Source organism: Acartia tonsa, chromosome 2 (assembly GCF_053477335.1).
Source record: "Acartia tonsa isolate MP-2025a chromosome 2, ASM5347733v1, whole genome shotgun sequence".
Classification (NCBI taxonomy): Eukaryota; Metazoa; Arthropoda; class Copepoda; order Calanoida; family Acartiidae; genus Acartia; species Acartia tonsa.
The window spans coordinates 9,146,880-9,170,971 of NC_137261.1; the positions used below are offsets into that span (position 1 = coordinate 9,146,880).

Here is a 24,092-nt window from a genome sequence, read left to right on the forward strand (position 1 = left end):
ATTTCCATTGTTCGAACTTTGCCAAAAAATGAATTTAACTTACAGTAAGAGTAATTTTGTTTATCATAATTAATTGATGTAATAATTTATCGTCCGTTGCTTTTAATAATATCTTTTAAAAAGACCCATTTCATTGAAATCTTGATAAACCTTGACGCTAATTGTGCGTAATGGGTTATTTAATGTAGTTTAACTATTATGTGGGATAAAGAAAAAAAATAATAAATTAAAACTGCTTATTTCAAATAATTATATTTTTCATACTAGGGTTGGGCCGGATATTTTTTTGGCCGGATACCGGATACCGGATATCCGGCTAATTTCAAATGCCGGATATCTGGTATCCGGCCGGCAAATATCCGGTTATCCGGCCAAATTACCGGATATCCGGCCGGATAACCGGCCAAATTACTACATATTAAAGTATCAAAAAAGGATATAGTCCCTTTCGTGGCAACGCACCTTAAGGGGCGATTCGTTTTATTTTTTAAATCGCTTTTAATAGGTTATTTTAGGTTGGGTTAGGTTATATTTGGTAAGGTGATTTCCCCGCAGGGTAAGACAATTGGCCCCGCAAGGTTATAGTCCCCCGCGAGGGGCTAAAAATAGGAGATACGCTACTGTAAAAAAATACGAATAATTGCTCCTTAAGGGGCGTTGCCACGAAAGGGACTATTCCCGCAAAAAAAATTTCTCCATAAACTGGTGTTTTATATTATACTAGCGTCTGCGTCCCTAGTATCTAGGGATATATATTAGAAGGGACATGAAAGTGCAGAAAAATAACTTAAAACCTTACAACGACTTTTTTATAATAATTAAACAGCCTAAAACCACCCTGGGACTTATAAGAAGCTTCACTCTAAAGGAGAACCATATCAGTTCAGCAGTTAGCAAGATCCTTTGCTACAGACAAAAAAAGCTTAGTAAATAAATCTAATTAACTATTACTACTCTCAATCTGTAATAACAATCTCTAACGGTTGGAGGATTGGCAGGGAGGTGGCGTTGAATGCCTCCCCCCCCTCTGATTTTTTTCTATCCCATTTTCTGTGTATAAAAGGTAGAGGGCTATAACTGAGTGACTTTCGAAATATTTAATTTTTTTTTTAATACCTCCTTCCTGGCGGGCACAGGATACCAGCAAATCTGGTAAGGTCATTTAGGTAAAAAGTAAAAATATTTTTTCACTTAAACAAAGCATTTCATGTTATCTAATACTAAAATATCCTATGGTCGTACATCCTCATATGTAATATAGGTGTTCAAGTCGATTTCAGGTTCCAGGTATAATCCTACAAGTCCTGAACCTCCAGGTCTCCAGATATCTTTAAACGGTTCCTGTGACCGCAAATTTTTACTTGAAGATTTCAAATTTTAATTTTAGGTTTTTTTATATATCTTCATGACATATTACAATTTCATAAAATCTGTTGCCGTTTACCTGCCAACCGTCGGTTTGCGGCTAGCAGCTGCCAAATACTGCTGCCACCGCCAAAATTTATGTTTTGAGATTTCAAATATAAAATTTACATAAAGATAAACATATTCAGAAAAAATTGTTCTTCTAGCTTCAATAATAAGAAAATTAAAGCCATTGAAAATTAAAAAAAACAGAGATTTTTGTTGTAAAATATAAAAGATTATATAGTTTCAATATCCGGTATCCGGCCGGATATCCGGCCCAACCCTAGTAGATACTCTTTCAAACGTAACCATTGACGGGCAGTTGGATATTTGGTTAAGTGACATTCGACATACAACCAACCCTTTCATTGCATGACCTTTGTCTGGGAGTGCTAACTATATTTTTCCCTTACTCTTACTATTTGTGTCACGTGCCAGAAGTAGCAGCAATAGGTATAATTTTTAACATCTCTAGTGTGACGCGGTGTTGTTGAGACTCGAGCCCAACAGTGAGCAGACACACTATCCTTTACTTTATTTACTTCTCCTTACATTATGAAGCAGCTTATAGTGCATATAAACAAGGATGACAACATCCATAAAAGCGAAGCACTGAAATGGAAGGACAAACGGATATTAACGCTTGTATAGTGTCTGAACTGAATAATCAGAATATAAATGTAAAAGAGTCGAAGCAAAATTGTAAGTAAATTTGTTGAAAAACGGCTTGATACAGGATAATGTTTATGGACATACTTACATTTTTAGGACTTAATTATTGGGTTGCTTCGCTTACGACATTGTACTTTGTTGTCCCAGGAATCAGTATACCAAAAATCAGATCAATCAGATAATTAGATCACATAAAAATAGAAAAGTCAACATGTTTAAAATGGACGTACGGATATTCTGGTAGTGATTATAGAGTTGCTACGCTTTCTAAATCGTACCTAACTACTAATGAATCACCATGCAAAGTTTGAAATCAATAGGACAATTCTTACATGCCTAAGTAAACGAAAAAAGCTATCCGTTACGGACGGACGGACGGACGGACCGACCCTAATTATAGAAAGCTTCGCTTTTAAAAGGACGTCATACTATTAATACTACCATTGGTAGGCCTGTATACATTTTGTTGACCAATGGCCTATCATTGGTCATTTGAATTGAGAGACGTCATTTTTTGTTATTGGCACTATAAGCTGCTTCTTACATAATCTATTATTTTTATCAGTTGGTGAAAATAATGGACATAGAATAATATATATGGATATTATGACAGAGGAAAAATTGTCGTCAATTTAGATAACTAACATGGACATCACTTATTTTGCAGTTCATTCATCCAGTAGGAGGGGAGGGTATGGGGTAAAGGGGTGGAAGGGGGTAATAGTTAATTAAGTCAGCTACGAGTTTCAATTTATTACAGAACATGCAAATCTGGTATAACATTCAAGTAATAATATATCCATTGTGAAAATAATTCGTGCGTATGTTTCTATATCTGATTTCAAGCAAGAAAATAATTGATGATAATAGTATATATTTTTACAAAAAATAAACCAGACTTTTAACCAGTGACATGGAATTATCTTTTGCAAATTTTACATTTTTTTTATAATTTCAAAATTTATGAAAATTAAATCCCTTAAACTAAAATCGAGGTATGCTTGATGACAAATGAAGGCGGCGTTTTATTTTTTTACTTTACAGCCGCCATGGTAGCTTGGAACGTAGGTATCTGAGCTGCATTTCATACAAACACTTGCGGCTGCGACTTAAGAATATAGAGAAATGAGGGCAGTAAAATAGCATAAAACTATCCCAAGAATTGAATTTAGAAATGAAGAGGGCTATTTCTATTTGAAGCTGCCCTAAAACAGAGAACCCAACTTGTAAAAATTTCGGATTGCATGTAGTTAATTTTACTAAATAAAGTACCAGTCCATAATCATAATTGTTTTTATAGTTCTAACTTTCTATTTTTCTTTCTCTTCACTTTTCCTTTTTAAAAGAGAAGCTTTCCATATTTAGGGTCGGCCCGTCCGTAACGTTAAATTAGACATATTAGAATAGTCCCATCGATTTTAAACTTTACATGATGATTCCTCTAACAGTTTTCTCTTTTTATTCTAATTATAATTAAGATTTGTTTTCAAATTTGTACCTAATTCTTCTCTTTTAATAACTATCGTATATCTTTCTTTCTGTTTCATAATCTATTTTTAGCATTTATAGGCTTTGTATTAAATATAGTGCATAAAAATAGCATAAAACCTCACCCAGGATTAAAAATAAATTAACCATCCTGGGACATATAAGAAGATTTCACAAAGTATAGACAGAGCCATATCGGCTAAATGGCTAGAGACATTTAAAGGATTTACAAAAAAAATAATACTTTAAATAACATTAAATCATTATTTAGATATTACACCAGATTATTATGTACTCTTATAAAGTGAAACTTGTAGCGGGCGTTACTCCTATCCATCCCTTTATCGCTATCCCCTTCCCTCCTACTGGATAAAGGCATTGACCAATAAATAACGTTCATGTTAGCAACCTAAATTTACGACAATTTTTTCCCTGTCATAATATGCACGTATATTATATATCCATTAATTTTATGAAGGTAATCAAAGAACTATGGTAGATAAATAAATATAAACCACATCTTTTTAATCTATATTTAAAACTCAACATGAACAGAATTTACGAATCCCCTAAATAAGAGATGGATAATATGACGTATTGTTATGACGTCAAACATGACACTTTCCAGCGCTTCAGAATTTAATTCAAATTTTAGGGAAGAATGTTCCCTCGTCCTTTGTCCTAACCCTATACCCCCTGCAAACTATAAATGACCCTTCCTTTGTTTATGATATCTAACAAGGATGACATCATCCATAAAAGCGAAGCTCTGAAACGGTAGGAAAAACAGACATTAACACTTGTAGAGTGTCAGAAATGAATAAACACAATATAAATTAATTAATATAAAAGTTGAAGATTGTTAGTAAATTTATTGAAAAACTGATTAAATACAGGATATTGTTTTTGGACATGCTTACATTTTTAGGACTTAAGTAATAGTATAGAGATGCTTCGCTTATAATATTGTATTTTGTTGTTATAGGAATCAGTATTCCAAAAATCAGAACAATCGGATAATTTTATCACATAAAAATTAGTTGTTAAAAATCAACATATTAAAAACGGACGTACGGATATTCTAGTAACGATTATAGAGATGCTACGCTTTCTAAATTGTCTAATTACTACAGGAATCATCATGCAAAGTTTGGAATCGATAGGACAATTCTCACCTGTTTAAATTAACGAAAAGAGCTAACTGTCTGTGACGGACGGACTAACCCTCATTATAGAAAAGCTTCGCTTTTAAAAATAATAAATTACAAACATCTGCTGAACTTTGTTGCCAATTTTCAAGGGTTTTGTAATCATTGAAATTATTTGCTGTACTTTTTTTAACATAAATAATTAATAATGTTTCTAAAAAGTTAAGTTAAGAGATGATCAAATAAAGTAGTAAGGCTTTTTATTTGTTCGATAATATTTTGCATTCCACTGTTATTGCATTCTACATTTTAGGGAAGCTTCACAAAGGAATATAATGGTTTTAGACTATTTAATTTTAAAGGGGGGGAGGGGTTAATGCAACCATCTCGTAATCAATGTATAAATGGCACTTAGAATTCGAATTTCGATCTGAAATTTTGTATGAGTAATCCTTGGTAGGTCTATTTTCACTAAATCGAACAAAAAGTTGGAAAAGTAACGGCTAACGGATGGCGGCTTAGCCGTTTAGCCATTTTTTGGCTATTTTCAAGGCAAACCAACCACGAAACCTATCTCCATATAATACTCTTTGCTGCTCCAAAACGTTTTCAAACGGTTCTAGCCGGTAGCTGCTGGTACTAGAAATCTAAAAAAAATGTTTTTTGTATCATTTTACATGATTTAAAGCAAAAATATGTTTTAAAAAGTTGATTCCTACGTAATTTATGACAGATTTGCCCTAAAATTAGCAAAAAAAACGGCTTAACGGCTGAGCCGTCAGCCGTTACTTTTTCAACTTTTTGTTCGATTTAGGGAAAATAGACCTACCAAGGATTACTCATGCAAAATTCTAATTCTAGGTGCTATTTATACATTGATTACGAAATGGTTCCATTAAAAAGGGGGGGGGGGGCTTCATGAATTGTTGGGATGGATGGGTTTAGAATATTTTTCAGCCTCCCCCCTCCACATTCAATTATGTCACCCTAGAGGCTAGGGGCTTATACACTAAAGTTTTTACTTAGAACCAGAAGAATTTTAAGGTCATTTTTATAAAAAAAAAAATAACTATTAATCATTAACGCTTCAACTAATGTTAAAATGACGTATGTATGGTTGCCACTAAAATTTGTTTTACAGTTGGGAGAATAAAACTAATTTTATTCTCTTAATTTTTTCTAACTACTTCCTGTTATGAGTTGTTAGAGTTTTCTCTATCAACATTTGAAATTTGGAAATATCACTTTATTCTATTTACTTTGATCAATTTTATGTTAAAGCAAAAATAAATTATTTATAACCTGTAAGGAAAATTGAATATATCTTCTTTTTTGAAAGGTAAAAATAGCTTCACAAATTTAATATTAAAAAAAAACACTCTTCTTCTATTCCTTTATAATCAACATGGTTTGTTACATTCCACAGAGGCTCACATCCACTTCCCATAAAATATAAGGACCTGGATGATATCAAAAGTTATCAAGGTCACAGAAATATTACGATGGCAATTAATTCAGGGAACATAGTTGGTGCCAGCTTATACCAACAACGAAATTAATTTGGAAAAAAATCACAAAACCTATACGTAATTTTAGCTGTCTTTGGGGGTCACCACATTGTAGAATTGACGACCTTTACATCTACCCCTCAAATATTATTATATATTTATTTCGCTTGTTGGTTATACCTTATTCCTGATTTTGATGCATATGAGTTTCTCTCTTTGCACAGAGAATTTCTTTCTTAGAATCAGGCAAACTACATAACTTTAGATGCATGTTAAACCGAACTTAAAAAGGGATAACAAATAATAAGAATTCATGCAATTTTGTGTGCTCACATGAAATGTAATTTCAGCTGTTATTCTGCTGACAGCCTTAAAAGCAGGGATCTGCAGCCCTGCGTCACCCGCCTGTAGGCCTCAGGGAACTCAATATTTTTCAATTTTAAAAATTGAAATTGACAATTCCAAAAAATTAAAGGTTTCGTGAATTAAATTTAAAAAATGATATTTCTTAAAAAAGAATTTGACTTATAATTATTAATGGTTCTGCAACCGAGCGTCAGCCATCTGTTAGCTGCAAGATATCTAAAATTAAAGTTTCGTTGAAAATTTATCAAATTTATCCTTTTTGGACATCCTTGAATTTATGACGTCTGGCTAGCCCTTATAAATATGAGTAATATAATTTTCAGTTTCTTATTTATAGACTAGGTTTAACAATACGTTTATTGAAAAAGAAAACAAATTTACATTACACTTATTCAATGCAAGAAAACATATATATCTACTAGATATATTTATATCTAAATCTAATATATTAAAGGTATTTGTATTTTTTTATGACTGTACTTAGTTTTGATCTTATTTTATTTCACCCTTTTTCAAAATTTTTACAATTCTTTGATTTTCAATAATTAAAATGATATTATATATATTAAAATTGTCAGGCATACAACAACAAAATAGGCCAAATTCTGTACAATTTCTTAGGCTAGCTTTGGAGTTAGGGTTTCGATGTATAAGGCAACTCTAACTTCTAACATTCTAGCCTATGCAATTTTATCATATTTGTAACACGCCTATCAAAAAGGATCAAATTGAAATTTTATAAAGATATATTAACCATGGGGATCACAAATACTTGCAGTTAATATTTAATTAAATTTAAATTTTACTCTACAAGCGAAACTTTTAGAAATAAAACAAGGATGACAGCATCCATAAGTAGCGAAGCTCAAAAATTATGAATGGATATCAGAAAAAATTGCTATAAAGCAGTTTCATACAATAAACATTAATCTTGATAAAATAGGGAAATAAGGAAACCTTAAAAATCACGCAACCTTAAAAACCACGAAAATTTTAAAATCTAGGAATCAATCTAGCATCGCAATTTATAGACAAATCTTAATGAAACTTGATAAAAATATGTAGAATATGAGCATATTCAATTCCTAATAATTTCAGCCGCAAATCATGAATAGTAATCGAGAAAACCATAGAAAACCTAAAAATCTAGGAATCGATCTAGCAACCCAACTAATAGAAAACCGTAATAAAACTTAAAGAAAATATGTGGAATGTAAATTTAAACAATCCCTGAAAATTTCAGCCCATTATCTTAAAAAGGAGTTGAGAAGATTACAAAAACATAAAAATCTAGGAATCGATCTAGCACCCCAAACAACAGACAGATGGACAAAATAATATATAGATTAGATAGGCATATGTTATAAGAATCTTCACTAAAAATTTCAGCTGTCTATCTTTTCTAGGAGCCGCTAGATCCCCCACTTTGTCTCAGACGGACAGACGGACGGACATTTCGTATTATAGAGTAGCTTCGCTACTAAAAAAAATGTGTGTATGTTTCAATACTTCAAATAATCTAAAAAAATAAGGGGATGTAATCACGAAGTTACCGTAATAGCTAGGACATACTTATATTTTTTTTTCTTATTTTATTTTTGCGCGTTATTACTGCATGTGGCCTTATTTTAATTGACATAACACATTTTTCCTCCTTTAAATCCTTGTCCTTTTTCCAATAGAAACAGAAGATAAATTTAATTTATCTTCGCATGACCTGTGTCTGTTGTTATTTATTGTTTGATGGTAATCTTATCCTTTCTGATGACAACTCTGAGCTTGTTGTCTGTTTTCCAGTTCTTGCCATCTCTCCACTGCCATACTTGGGTCTAAAAACATGACACCATGGAAACTGTCCCAATTTTGTATAACTTTTGCGGAACATGTTCCAGTTACGTCATATTTTTCTTTCCCGAAAAAGGGAAGAGGGAAAGAAAAAAAAGGGAAGGGGGGAAGAAAAAAGAGATGGGAGAAAAGGGGGTTTTCCCCATCTCTTTTGAAGAGATTTTCTTCCCCCCTTCTCTTTTTCGGGAAAGAAAAATATGACGTAACTGGAACATGTTCCGCAAAAGTTATACAAAATTAAGACAGTTTCCATGGTGTCTCTAAAAACATCAACAGGGTTAGGTTAAGAAGCTGCTTATAGTGCTAATAAAAATAACGTCCAATGATAGGCCAGTGTAGTTGTACATTTTACCATTGGTCAATTACAGTTTCTATAAGCTGCGTCTTAGGTTAAGAGTAACTTCGAAACCGATTAATATCCGCTGGATTAGAACCGGTTTACAGATTTACCGAAAAACATGTTTTGTTCCTTTTTACAGACAATTCACAAATATAAAAAATATTACCAGTTCTGATAGCCCCAGCTATTTAATTTTATATCCTATCTAATTAATTGCCTATCTAGCACAGAAAAGTATATCTAAATTCTTCCAAGAAGGTATTACGTATGATTGATAAACTGATATATAACTGTTTGCACATATGATTTTCATTGCAGCTTTGTTAAATGGATCGAAATGTAAGGTTGCGTGGTTTAAATCAGAAAATAAATTTCTATCGAAAAATAACTTTTAAAAATGAAAAAACCTGATAAAAGAAACAGTTTTTTAACATTGGGGTATAACTACGTCACCCCAATTTATTTAAATACTAGCGGCTACGCCCCTAGAGGCCTCTAGTATCACTTTATATGTTTTTATTTGTTAAAGTCTCTACGTTACTTCTTTATGTTACGTTAAAGTCATTTTTTGTCATTTCTCTTGGGAGGTTGGTTGTACCCTCCCCCAAAATAGTTAAAAACCTTCCCGGGACATATGAAAATCTACCCTGTTAAGGAAAACCCGATCGGTTCAGCGGTTAGCGAGATCCTTTGGTACAGACACACAGATACACAGACACACAGATACACAGACACAAAAACAAACAGACAAACATCCTGTTACTTTAGTATAAGGATACTCTTTTCTAACTACTCTATTTATATAGCAGAGAAAAAAGTTTCCGGAAAACTGAGACTGAGTTGAAATTTGACTTTTAAGAAAATAAACATGTAGGTACATAAATCAGGGCTTGGCAGCCTTCTAATTTTTGTATGGCTTTGTTGCTCATGCAGGTTATTTTAATATGATATTGGGTACGGCCTCCAGCAGCTATGTGTGCCGGCTGTGGATGCGAACATACAGTTAAGGTAGGGAGGGAGGAGACTGTAAATTACACTGGTACCTAAAGTTTTATAATTACTTGACATTTTTCTTAAATCATGATTGTTTGTTTCAAACTAGCGATGTTCGAACTTTTCAACCAATACTATTGATCTACAGAGAGGGTAATTTAGTTTATCATTATTTGAATGCATTAAATACATCAAATAATCACCCATTGTTTTATCCTAAATGAGTTAGAGGAAGCAGTTGAAGATACAATTGCTGAGCCCTGATATTTATTTATTTGCTTTTTATGTTTCATGATTGATTCGCACAGTTTCAAGCCAGGGATCTAAAGGGATAAGACAATGGCCGATAAATTGATATGCATCCCCAATGCAATGATGATACACAATATTATTCCTTCTGTAGATTACAGTTAGTGATTGAAATGTTTGGACACTTAACTAAATAAACCAGCAACCAATCAAAAGTCCCCAAGGTTTTTAAGCCAACGAATAAAAAAAACCGTTATCATAATACTTTGGGGGCTGGTGTAATAACAGCCCATTCTTTCCTCCCTGCCTGGTTTCTAGCTAAATTTTCTGCACAGACCAAGGAGATGTAACAATGTATTTTTTTAAAGAAAAAAAAGGTAATGTGCATTTTAAGACAAATTTAAAGTTATTTTATCAATCATTTAATAAAGCATTGGATTAATTTAGGAAAAACGAATAAAAGATGATTAATACTCCAAACTTAGAAAAGTGTAGATTTGTAGATCATAATTAGCACAAAAAGTTTATTTACATTAAAGAAGCTTATTAACTCAATGGTGGTTAAGCATTTTTCTAAAGACGCGCAATTTGAATTTAAGAATTTTTTTTGCTCACCCTTTAGAAAGCAATTTATAATAGGAAATGTAAAGTTTAATCTCCCTTCTTACTGAATGAAATATTAGGGATAATATTTTCTTTTATATTCTTTGTTTTCTTTACAGTACACGAGAACTTTTTAAAAGCAAAGCTTTTCTATAATCATGGTATGTTCGTACGTCCGTAACAGAGAGTTCTGGTTTTACCTGGTAATTTTTTTTACTTTTTTTCAATAATAATTAATATTATATCATCATCCTATTCATCTGATTTCTGGGAAATGTAAATTTGGCCTTAGAAAGTATCCTGTATTTAGTCAATTTTGTGGCTTATTTACATTCATTTGTGTTGACTTTTTTATATTCTGCTGATTAAGTTCTCCAAGAGTAAATGTACATTCCCATATAAACAACCCCTTAAATAGTGGATGTAAATATTCATTTATTTCCCTGGTATCTCATTTATATCCCTGGTATGATTTTAGAAGATTTTTAATTTTTTTTGGAAGATTTTAAAATTTTTATTAATTACCAAAAGAAAGAAAATAATCTCCTTTTTTCATATTTATAATATTTAAATAATTAAAATAATTAAAAAATAATTAAAAAAATGAGTTTTTTGTTTAAATGAGAATGATATTCCTGTCCAGTTTTTTGTTTAGGAATGAATATTTCTTACCCTCGTGAATAAATGATGACCTATCGGTCCATCATTTATTCCCTCGGGTAAGAAATATTCATTCCTAAACAAAAAACTGGACAGGAATACCCCATTTCTCTTTCGTCCGATTTCAGAACTTTGTTTTTTTTTGTGGATGTTGTTATCCTTGTTTTTGTTTTTACATAATTGTAAATATTTTATAAATTTATATTTATAAAAAAACAAAGCTTTTCTATGTCCAAAATTCTATTATAAAAGGTAATAAATACTTTTTGTTTGTTCGTTAAGATCTCAATAGCTTGAGTTCTGGATTTAAAAGAAGTTTCAAATAGGTTCCAGAATGGTTTTAAGCTATTTTTACTCCCCATTCTTCCCCCACTAGATGCTTAAGACAGCCGCTAGTATAAAATAATAGTACGTAGCTGCTTTTATTAAAGTCATTATCTACCTACTGTAACTGCATAACTTTCCCAAATTGTGAAAGATTATTGGATATATCATTACTTGAATCCTATATCAGATTTCCATGATCTCTAATGAAGTGAACACGCTATAACGATTCCCCCATCCACCCACTTTACCTCATCCCCTCCTCCCTACTGGATGAACGAACTGACCAATAAACGAGTTCCATGTTAGCAACATAAATTGACGACAATTTTTCCCCTGTCATAATATCCACGTATATTCTACATCCATTGAAAGATTACACAAATAAATAAACAAATACCTTTAGTTTTGACCCTATTTTTAGTAGCAAAGCTACTCTATATTATGATAGTTTGTCCGTAGGTCCATACACCATACCGTCCGTCAGTTTGATAAACACACACATATCGTTGAAAAAAAGTTACTGTAACTTTTTGTTTATGGACTGCTTTCAAAAATTTAAATTTACTTTGGGTAAAATCAAAAAATAAAATTTTGTAATTTTTATATCTACTTAAATAAAAGAAATGTTGATAGCTGTGCTATTGATGGTACTTGTTTTAAAAATTCAAAGCCGAGCCTATTAAGAGGCATAACTGTAAAGTTTTTTCTTTGTTGTTTGTGTTAATTTTGTAAATAGGTTTCCTTTGATAATACTGATAGGAAAAATTGTTTTTCAAAAGAAAAATAATGTTCCTCAAACTTCGTTATGATTTTAGGACGGGGACAATTATTGCTATAAACATATTGAGTGAAAGACTATTATGCTCGTTTTCTCTAGCCGTGTAAAAATTCTCCTATTGTATAGAGTAGAAAGGTTTTCTTTTGTTTGTTTAACCGTTGCTATCTCGCTAAGCACTGAACCAATTCACATACGGATTGTTTTAGGCTATTAGTTTAACATAAATGTTTAAAATAGAGATTAAAATTTAAACGTTACATGCTGTTTTTTATCTATCTATTTAATTTGTTTGTTGATGTCCATATCCCTAGAGGCAGGGGGGGGGGGGGGTACTATGTTTACACACACCCCTGACCTGTTTTTATAAAACAATAACAGGAATTCACTTTAACCGAAAGTAGACCACAAAAGATATTTTAACTAATAGCGACAGCGGCCCTAGCATCCAGGTACTCTGAAAGTGGACAGAAAAATAGTCTAAAAACATCCATGGACCTTTGTAAAGCTAACTAAGGAGGTAGGTTTAGCTTAAAGATAACATTTTTTAGTAGCGAAGCTACTCTATAATTCACTTTATCCGTCCGTCCGTCAGTCAGTCCGTCAGTCAGTCCGTAACGCTATGGGGGAAATGGAATTTACTCAGCTCCTATAAAAGATAGAATGCTGACATCATTCCCATCATTAAGGAGCACAATTGACTATAAAACATCATTTACGTTCGGACCGATTTTTAGCAGGTTTTAGGCTATTTTTATATTTTTCACATTTTTCTCCATATCTTCAGTGTTTATGGTCCGATTTTCAAAATTTTTTCAGTTATAGATATCAAAATTAAATTTCCCGTCGTTTAAAGGAACAACCATGAAGGCCAGACTGCCTTTTTAGCAGGTTTTAGGCTATTTTTATTTTTTTTCACATTTTTCTCCATATCTTCAGTGTTTATGGTCCGATTTTCAAAAATTTTTCAGTTATAGATATCAAAATTAAATTTCCCGTCTTTTAAAGAAAACAATCATGACGGCCAGACTGCCTTTTTAGCAGGTTTTAGGCTGTTTTTTATATATTTAACATTTTTCTCCATATCTTCAGTGTTTATAGTCCGATTTTCAAAATTTTTCAGTTATAGATATCAAAATCAAATTTCCCGTCTTTTAAACAAAATAACCATGATGGCTAGACTACCTTTTTGGCAGGTTTTAGGCTATTTTTATATATTTAACACTTTTTTCCATATCTTCAGTGTATATGGTCCAAATTTCCAAATTTTTAAGTTAAGGATTTAAAAATTAAATTTTTTGTCGTTTTAATAAAACAACCATGACGGCCAGACTGCCTTTTATCAGGTTTTTGGCTATTTTTATATGTTCTACATATTTCCCCATATCTTTGTTTATTTTGATGCAATTTTCAAACTTTTATGGGATATCAGTATCAAAATAATTTTTCCCAAAATAAAACAAGGTTTAATGTCTATTTTATCCAATAAATCTATTCTTGATTTTAGTAAAAACCTTTTAAATCTACATGTTCCCATCGACGATTTTTTGTGCTTCGCTATTATGGATGTTGTCATCTTTGTTTTGTATTGATTGGTATGTAAACTTAACACTCTAACGGTAGTGAAAAAACGCACTCAAATTTGAATATGGAAAGGTGCTATGAAATTTTATATCTTCTATTCATAACTATAGTTGGATAAGTTGTCATAATAATATTTTTTCTGGTGCCGAGAAAAAAAAATATGATCTTAAATTCATAAAAAGAAAGCATATAATTATGTATTGAAAAATAAAAATCTAGAAATAATAGTTTTCTCAATAATCAAAATTAGGCAAAAGTAACGATTAAGAAAGCGTAGTAATTCTATAATTGTAAAAATATGCCCGTACGTCCAATCCATTAAAAACTACCTGATTTTTACCTTTTTTACAAAAAATTTCGTATGATATTATCCTATTCTATGAGTTATAGGACAACAAGGTCCAGTACTTTAAGCAAATCATCTATATGATCAAGTCCTTATAATGTAATGTAAATACAGTTTGTTCATATCTATAATACAAAGTAGAACGATGTCTGTCTGTCTTTTTGTAGTGAAGGATCTCTCTAACCGCTCAACCGATCAGGTTCTCTATTACAGGGTAGCTTCTCATAGGTCCCGGGAAGGTTTATAACTATTTTCTTGGGGGGTGGGACACCCCCAACCCCCCTAAAAATGAAAAATACCCCCCACCCCCCAAAAATTTTTTTCTTTTTTCTTTTTAAAACTAAAATCAAAATAGTGGGGTCGACTACCCCCCCCCAAAAAAAAAAATTTCCCCCCCAAAAAAAAATTTCAAAAAAAATTTCTTTTAATTCTAAAATACCTAAAATACGAAAAATTGGTTTGATTAAACCTCTTGGGGCAAAGCCCCTAGAGGCTAGGGGCGAAGCCGCTAGTATACTAATAAATTAATAATCGGCTTAAGTTCTGACATTCTGCTTAAGTCTAAATTATCGTTTTTTGTCTACAGTCTGATCTTAGAGGTTCGCTTTTGTGAATGTTATCATCCTTGTTTATGTAAAGTTTACCTGGCATGGACATTCCTGGATAAAACTCTCTCTGTCAGGATCTTGGGATCTCATCAACGCACCTTCAACAAAATTAGTGTATTTTGTGACCTTTGGAATTTAGTAACACTTTTGATACAATATTTTTTTACATTAAAAAATTTATATAAACAAATGGATTTTAACACTATTAAAAGTAAAACACAACAAATCTGGTATTATGACTAAAAATTAAAACATTGACAAATTAAAAATGAACCAATATAAGTCAAGTAATTTGTTAATTTACAGTAAAATTGTTTAAAATCCAGGTTTCTCAATATAAAGTGCTCAACGCTCATATATATTTACGTTATCATAAAACTGCTACGCTCATTACATTGTGCATGATAGTCTTAAAAATCGCCAAAATTTAGAAAAGCTTCGCTTTTTGTTAATTAAGGGTATTTTCACCTTTGCTTTTCTTCCCAAGTTCTGTACCTAAAAAATTCAAATTTTAGCCATAGTTATGGATATCTTGTATCCTTATATAAGAATAATTGTATGACTATCTGTCTGTAACGAAGAATATTGTTACATACTGAACCAATATGCTTTTCCTTTACAATTTAGCTTCTCATAGTTCCAGGGAAGGTTTATGACTATTTGTTTGGAGGGTTCCGCCACCCTCCCTAGAAAATAATTAATCTCCCCCAAAAAATGTTTAAAACTTTTTTTTCAAAAATGAATTAATAGTAAGGTAACCGCTGTCCATTACAATGTATTGTAACATCAGGTCCAACAATAAAAAATAAAGACTAAGGGGATTAAGGTATCTTTAAAACTTTTCTGGAAGTCCTAATGTGCAAGGAAATATATTGAAAATTGTAAGTTGGCAAAAGCTCTTTTTTGAGACGAAATTTGCGTTCAAATGTATTAATACACATCCTACACTTGCTTGTATATTAACCCTTAACGGTCGGGGGGGGGGGGGGGGGGCGTTGAACGTCCCCCCATCCGGTTTTTTCTATCTCATTTTCTGTGTGTGAAAGATAAAGAGCCCAAACTGCTTGACTTTTTAAGTATGGGTATGACACATAACTGATAGTTGGAATTTTTTGAATATCTCCATCCTGGCGGGCACAGGATGCCAGCAAACCTGGCAGGGTCATCCAGGTAAAGAACAAAAATTTGTTTTTGACTTAAACAAAGCATTTTATCTTACCAAAATACTAAAATATCCTCTAGTAGTACATCCTCATATTAAATACAGGTGTTCAAGTCAATTTCAGGTTCCAGGTATGATCCTGCAGGTCCTGATCCTCCAGGTCTCCAGAAATCTTTAAAATGCTCCTGTGGCCGCATTTCTTACATGTCTACATAATGTATTAAAATTTCATAAAGATCCTCCGCCGTTTTCCCGCCGACCGCCGACTGCGGCGGCTGGCAGCTGCCAAGTACAGCTGCGGCCGCTGAAACTTATGTTTTGATATTTCAATTATAAAATTTAAATAAAAATAAACATTTTCTGCACAAAAAAAATTTCTTCTACCTTTAAAAATAAAAAAATTACAGCCGTTTGACATTTTTAAGTAAAAAAGGACCTAAAAACAAAGGTTGTTAAATAAAAGGGTGAAGGAAGCGGAAATTGACCTTGACTTATTTAAGGTCGGAAATTCACCATAACACAGAGGACTTGCACAAAAAATTTTAGCCCTCTAGCTCTAATAAGAACTGAGATAATGAGGGGCCCCCCCCCCCCGACTGATTAAGGTGCGGCAAGGGGCCCGACTCTTAAGGGTTAAGATCAAATAATTTTCATTTCTGGAGAATCAAAAAGTGATAAAGATTATATAGATAAAAAGCAGCCGGCCGCTGTTTGACTGCTTAATCCATATACTGTTATAATCTCTTACCTACGATCCAATCTCCTTCATCACTTCTGTACATTAAAGTATTTCCAGATCTAATTTCCAAATTTAATGATTATAGATATATCCTATGTGATAAAGTGGTATGCAGTGTGTTAGTGTGCTTAAAGGATCTATATCTTGTTATTTATAATAAACCACAAAAGCTTAGGTTATCTATTTCAAGCTAAAAACGATTATTTTGGGTTTTGCTTTAAAATCTCACAAAAATGTTTAAATGACATGAAATGAGTAAGTAATCCTAATACTTTTTGTCTAACTAGTTAAGACCTATTTAAAACCTTATATTATTATGTTGACAGTTAATGCATGATTTGTGTCACCTATGTGGCATTAAATAAAAGTGGCCATTGTTTACATTTTAACAAGATAATCCTTCCCACCAATATTCATTATGAATGTGAATGAAAATGTTATTATCATTATTTTCCTTGCTTTAAAAACCGAGGCTTCATTACATACACCAAACTTTTTATCACTCTCATCAACCAAGGTGTAATCAACCATGTACTCACTGAAACAAAAATGGGATCATGGAAAGAAAACAAAATAGCGGGTTTCGTCCTTTTTTTTACAGTATCTTTTCTCCTATTTCTAGCCCCTGCGGGGGGCTCTAACCCTACTGGGCAATCATTAACATTTACATAATCTAAATAACCTATCAAAAGATGCTGTGAAAATGCTACGAAACCTGATACGTCGTTTGCTTTCTATGAACCAAAAAGCAAATCCCTATTCTTTACAAAAAATAATAATGACAAAAAAATTTTCTTTCAGAAAAAGGGTTTAGAAAATTCAATTGTTTTATACATACTAGATACTAGCGGCATCGCCCCTATCATCTAGAGGCTTTGCCCCAAGAGGTAATTTAAAAAAAGGGTGTTAAACCACCACATTAAGAAAATGTTTTTTTTTTGTTTTTGGTGGGGTTATGGGTGCCCCACACCCCAAGAAAATAGCCTAAAACCACCACAGGACCAGTAGGTATATTCCCTGAAAAGTAGAATCCATTAGGTTCAGTGGTTACTGAGATCTTAAGGGACAGACAGACAGACGGACGGACAAGACATCAAGGTACTTTGTATTATAGATATGAGGGGAAATTTATTTAAAAATAAATATTATTGAGATACCTCATGGGATGGTCATCTTTTTCTTTTGTATGAACTGCCAGATGGTCACAACAGGCTGAATGAAATAAAATTACAATTTCCCTCAAAACTTCTTGGCGAGCATAGAAACCCCCTTTAATAATAAATAAATAAAAGCAAGGGAGTGGGTAGTTTTCGTTTATTTTCATCTCGGCACAACAGGTAAAGGACATTAAGGGGTTACTGCCTCCCGCAGGGTTAGGTTTGGCATGAAAAAAACTACTTCCCCATTATTTTCAATTTATTAAAAAAATAAGAATCAGGAGTTTCTTGCTCAATAGGCAATTTAAGGAATAGAACAAATTCAATTCATTGTTTATTAAAACAACACATTGGTTTAAAATATGACCTATTATTTAATTTAAAAAATAAGTGAGATAGGTGTGAAACATTGAACTGTAAATTTTATACTGGCCCCAAAAGTCTATAAACTTATTCTGCTTTTCGTTGGCTTAAAATTTAATTTTTACAAATCTTGATTAGGTTGTACAAACTACGCACTTTTCTATTTATATTTATAATCCACATATGGACGAATATTTTTAAAGATAAGTGGGCGGATTTTTCAATATTTATACTAAACATGTCCATTGCATAGAAAATAATACATTTGAAATCTGGTTCATTAAATTACAAATGTTTTCATATACCTGGCATTTTTAATCTCTGGAAAAAAAATTTATCAAGAAATAAGAAAATCTTAGAGATATGTTAGTATTATTTTACATAACAATTTAACATTTAGAAGTTTCACAACAAAGACAGAAAAAATAATCGAATGTAACAAGGATGATAGCGTTGGCCGTTTCCATCACACCACTCTTTTTTCAATTCATTAAATTTCCAAAAATAGTTTTAAATAAAATGTGTTTGTTTTTTACTTCAGGTCAGGTTAGGTTAGTTTACATTGGGTACAGTATAGCCCCGCAGGGTTAGGGTGCAGCAGTTATTCACCCCAAAACGGAGGGTTTGTGCGTAATCTTCATTCCCTCATATCTGTGCTGGCTTGGCACTTTGAGGTAAACCACTAAAGCATCTAAAACAATTGTAACACAAAATTAAAGTCTAGTACTTAATTTTACCAAAAACTGTTACAAACTATTTATCATGCTGTAATAGTAATAAAGCTATACTTAAATAAGTATATTAGACAATGCGAAAATTTCCCCAATTTTAATTATATATTTTACTTTGTTTTGTTTGTAAACAAGATTTCTCATTAGAGAAAATTTGCTAACCTTTATTTCAACTTTTATACAATTTTGTAAAGCGAAACTACTCTTTAACTTACTTATGTGTGACCATTTTTGTTTAATTTAAGGTTTTAACAAAGTATTTTTGTTTCAAGGCAATTAAGTTACATTAGAGCATAGGTCAGCAGTTATAAGCGAAATTAAATTGGACAATAAAAGTCATACTTTTAAATACTTAAAAAAAATTTATAAATCCGATGATAAACATGAAAGTTACATCTAATTTCTGTAAGTTTGCTGATTAAAACATAATATCTAATCTATATCTATCTTTCTCCTTTTTAGACCTATAAGATATCGAAGAATAAGATTGTCCTTGCTCTCTTTGTAGAAAATAAAAACAAGATTTATTTCACAAAATTTGAAAACAAACATCTTAATTGTTTGGGAAGGGGAATAGTTATTTATTGCATTGTATTATAGACAGCTTTCCGCCGATATGCGGATAATAAAGTTAAAAATGTTAGGATCAAAACCAGTTTTATAATTTTCATTTTAATATTCGTGGAAAATTTATTTTAATTCGATGTCATAAATGATTTTTTAGTATGACTGAGAACTGGTTCTAATCCAGAGGATATTAATCGGTTTTGAAGCCATTCTGAAAAAATTATTTTATTATTAAATATATTTTTTCCATAACTTTCATTTCGTAAACAGTAATTGTAGGCTTTGGTGGCTGTGGTTTCTTGTGACTGGGGATGACTATGAGGATTATTGGATGGCTAATGGTGGCTGTGGCTTAGGTTTCTAAACCTAGTTAGAATATACCATATTCGAAGAGTAGCTTCGCAACTAAAAAAGGGAAAAATGTTTGAAAATGAAATACAATTTTAAGACAATCTGTAAACGCAAAGATATAAGTGTCAACAAGCATTTGAAAATATTGTTAAAGCGAAGCATTTTGAAATATAGGTATGTCCGGACCCGTCGGTTTATAACATACAGTATAATTGTCCTATGTGTGCATAATATGTCATTGGAAAAATGTATGTTTAATTTTATTTCAGCCAATACCTTATTCATAAGGTTATTAATGTTATTTTGAGAAAGACAAGTCGAAAATATGATAGCCATGTCCTCCGTGACACCCTGTTTTTTTGGGGAATGTGGTGTCCTTAAAATAGCTTAAAACACACCAAGACGAGGGTGCATCTTCCCTTAAAATCATAATCGGTTCAGCAGTTATCTTCAACCGGACATACAACTCTACACTGTGTATTATAGATACAATTATGCTGCTTTGTAATTACAATAAAGTAACTTTTAACTTTTTAGCCTAACTATTATGGATGTTGACATCCTTGTTAATGTTATACAGTGTTAATGGATGACATTTAGTTTTTCAACTTTACGTGTCAAAATGACCAATTTAATGATAAGCTTTTACTTTCTAAGCATCATTAGGTCCATTTAGACTTTAGATGAATATATTTCAAATGGTTGGTTTGTACAAAGTAACTTTCTCTTTAGAAAGCCCACCACCCTTAAATTTATTGATAATAAGATTCAAAGAATATTCAGCAATTTCAAAGAACATTTCATTTTTGGCCTGTGTTTTTATGTTTATAGACGAGTATTCAGTATATGACAGCAAATAAAAAAAATATCTTGAATTTGAGCCAAAAACAATCATTAATTAATAACAAATAAGAATATAGGATAGGAAAATAATATGCTTTTAGAGTTTTTCCATTATTATTCTCAATAGGCCGAAAGTATGTTTTTAATTCTGTAATTTAGTATCAGAAAAACAGAAATTTTGGAGGAGCTGAAAATTAATTTCCTAGTCATTTCGATCAATTAAAATTACGGAATGTATGTTTTTGCAATATTTAACCTCTTTAACTTCTAGATATATTGGTCTTAATTAATTTCATACAGAAAAAGACACAAGTTGAGTTATGGGTCATTTAAATATTCTTGTTCAAATCCTTTAATTAAAAGTGGAGTACTAATGTAACTCCCGCCCGTTTACCTACAAAGTGTCTTGTAGAGCACAGAACTATCTATTTAATGATAAATTTGAAATAAGGGGGTGGGTTAGTTTTTCATTTGTTAGTTTATTACTTTAGGTCAGGTTAAGTTATGTTTTATTGAGAACTAGGTAGCCCCGCAAAGTAAGGTATCAGAGATATTTATTTGAGGGTGGGGGGGATTCTTTGATTGGTAGGCCCTTTAAGAAAAAGCACCCCCCCCCCTCCCCCACCTCCAATTAGTATTATCAATAACAAATGTCTACCCTTTTTTTCTTTTAAATGTTTTGTACTAAAATTCCTTCTTGATGTCTGTCCGTCCGTCCGTCTGAAGCTTAAGATCTCGGTAATCACTGAACCGATCGGATTCTACTCTTCAGGGAATATACCTACTGGTCCTGTGGTGGTTTTAGGCTATTTTCTTGGAGGGTGGGACATCCTCAACCCCCCCAAAAACAAAAAAAATCCCCCCCATTTTTTTGTAGAAGATGATTTCCTTGGTCCTTTTTTTTGTATAAGATTTCCTTGGTCCCTTTTTTTTAGGAATTTCACCTTAACTTTTTTTTGATCACCTCTTGGAGCAAAGCCTATTGTTATATGTTGAATATTGATATAGCGGCTTTAGTCCATCTTTTGCAAAATAATTGATTATTTTTGCAACTAATTAGGGTGGCTGGACTTCCCTCCAGAAACTTGACCTGGACTTTAGCAGACAGACAGAAACATAACTTTATGGATACATGTAATTAAGAATAAATTCCTGATATCAGCCCTAAATCTTGTATAAAAATTTACAAATTTGCTTAAGTTTAAAAACAAGAATGACAACATCCATAATTAGCAGGGATGGGAATATGGATGAGTATGTGATAATTTGTTAAAATGAAGGATAGAAATATATTGGGGAAAATTTCTCATGTACTTTCAGCCGTCTATTACAAATAGCAGTTGGAAATCACATTTTCTCAGTGGCATTAGGGATTGACTGTGAGATAAAGTGAATAATAAAGTAGCTTTTCAACTAGAAAACTCAATTAAGGTCTCATATATCCATATTGCAAATTCAAGGTGAACTAATAAAACAAAATAAAACAAGAATGAGGAATTAAAATATTTTTTATAATTTTGGGTTTCACTAAGTTTAGGCACACCCACATATTAGATAGATATATCTATTATGTAGGTGTCTGTATGCTTTTAGGTATCTTTACCTAATTTTATCTATTTATCTAATTTATTTAGCAAAATGAAAATTTACCCTATTGTTTTTTTTTCATTTAAGGTTGGATGAAATGGAAAAATTCACACACAAAAAAAGCCCCTAGTGTATTTGAAAAAAAATATTTAATAGCAGCTGAGTAATTCATAATTAGACGGACATACCGACAACGGGGGTTATAGAGTTGCTTCCCTTTTAAAAAGAGAATTTGATTACATGAGCTAATAAACTTTTGTTTGAAATGTCAACTTTTCTTCTAAAAATAAAAAAAATTATTCAGGAAGGCCAAAACATAATATATGAGTAAAAATATATCATGTAGTAAAGTTTTTTTTTGCAGTTGTTGTCAATTAAGATTTGATTATAACCAAACCGATTGAGTATCCTCATTTTAGGAATCTTTGCATTAATATATGGATTTTTTAGGCTATTTTTCTGAAACCTCCGTTTAGAGATTACCAAAAAAGCGGTCACATAGCTGTACAATAAATATGGCTTAGGTTTAACCGTTTTCATTTACTAAATAAATTATAAAAAATTTATCTTATAATATATCTTTAATTTAATTAATTTGTTTTTAATTATCTATCCAATGCTATGCTAAAGTTAAACTTACAGCAACGTATGTTCAATTTAATATTCTAAAGATCCTGTTTTTACTTAGAACTAATACTAAGCTTCCCAATGAATTATGTATCTATTATTCCCTATAACTTACTGGACTTACATACAAGCATACATCTTTCTACTTTAGTATACCGGATATAACAGTTTTCTACATATTTTTAGCACCCCAACCCAAAAACAAATTTAATACTCTTGTTTACTTGAGTTTGACAAAAGTTTTGAACAAACAACTGAATTATTCTAATTGATTATTGACTTGTTTTTAATTCTGCTCTTTGTTTTTCTTCTCTGCTTAGTGTAAAGTTTTGCTAGGGCTCGGCATCTGCGCGTCAGCCGCCTGTAAGCCGCAGGGAAATTAACCTTTTACAATTTATATAATTAGCAGGAAGTTTAAACCTAAGTAAGTTATGACGATAAATTTAAAGCATCCAATAGGTTTATATTTGAGGCTTGGTCGTGGCTGAAGCACGTCAGCCGAGCCCTAAATTTTACTATACAGAGTGAAAAAGCAAAATCAGCTAATAAAATATAAAAATTAAATTTTCACATTTCTATTAAATCAAAACAAAACATCTTATTGTAGGAAATGTAGATCAAATTCAAGTGATAAAATTAGCCTCCGTCTGCAGATTAAAAACTCAATACGGCTGCAATAGCGGGAACATTCTCTTTTAACTTCACCCTCGTACCTCTACCAAAGTTGATAAATCGGAGCATAGTTTTTGCTGAAGACGGCGGCGGCTACTTTAAAAATCTCATCTGAACTACTTAAAAAAGACCTTTGTTAAAATATCTCAATATATTTTTTGTCATTTTTTTTGACGCTCCAATTTCAATATAACACCCTGTATGATAATGGTCCTGCTGACATTGAATTTTTTAAGGGATTATAATAGTTTTAAAAAAACATCACAATTTATGGAATTTTTGTTTTGTTTATGTGTTTCTAATCTTGTCACGCAAAAAAATATTTTATACAAATCTTTGACTATTGTTATTTTTAACGCGGAAAATTATAGTTT

The 24,092-nt window shown here is 31.8% G+C and overlaps 1 protein-coding gene across 1 annotated transcript in view; it reads right to left on the reverse strand.

Moving 5' to 3' along the window:
• Positions 1 to 7,054: 7,054 nt before the first annotated feature.
• The window catches only part of LOC145304025 (uncharacterized), a 465,321-nt gene continuing 448,283 nt past the window's right edge, over positions 7,055 to 24,092 (reverse strand). The window contains exons 2-8 of the mRNA XM_080145784.1: positions 18,646 to 18,662; positions 17,978 to 18,032; positions 17,275 to 17,358; positions 16,830 to 16,879; positions 15,388 to 15,414; positions 14,956 to 15,017; positions 7,055 to 8,418 (exon numbers count right to left, since the gene is read on the reverse strand). Coding sequence (XP_080001910.1) covers positions 8,323 to 8,418; positions 14,956 to 15,017; positions 15,388 to 15,414; positions 16,830 to 16,879; positions 17,275 to 17,358; positions 17,978 to 18,032; positions 18,646 to 18,652 — 381 coding nt within the window. The 5' untranslated portion in view covers positions 18,653 to 18,662 and the 3' untranslated portion in view covers positions 7,055 to 8,322. The remainder of the gene's footprint in view (positions 8,419 to 14,955; positions 15,018 to 15,387; positions 15,415 to 16,829; positions 16,880 to 17,274; positions 17,359 to 17,977; positions 18,033 to 18,645; positions 18,663 to 24,092) is intronic.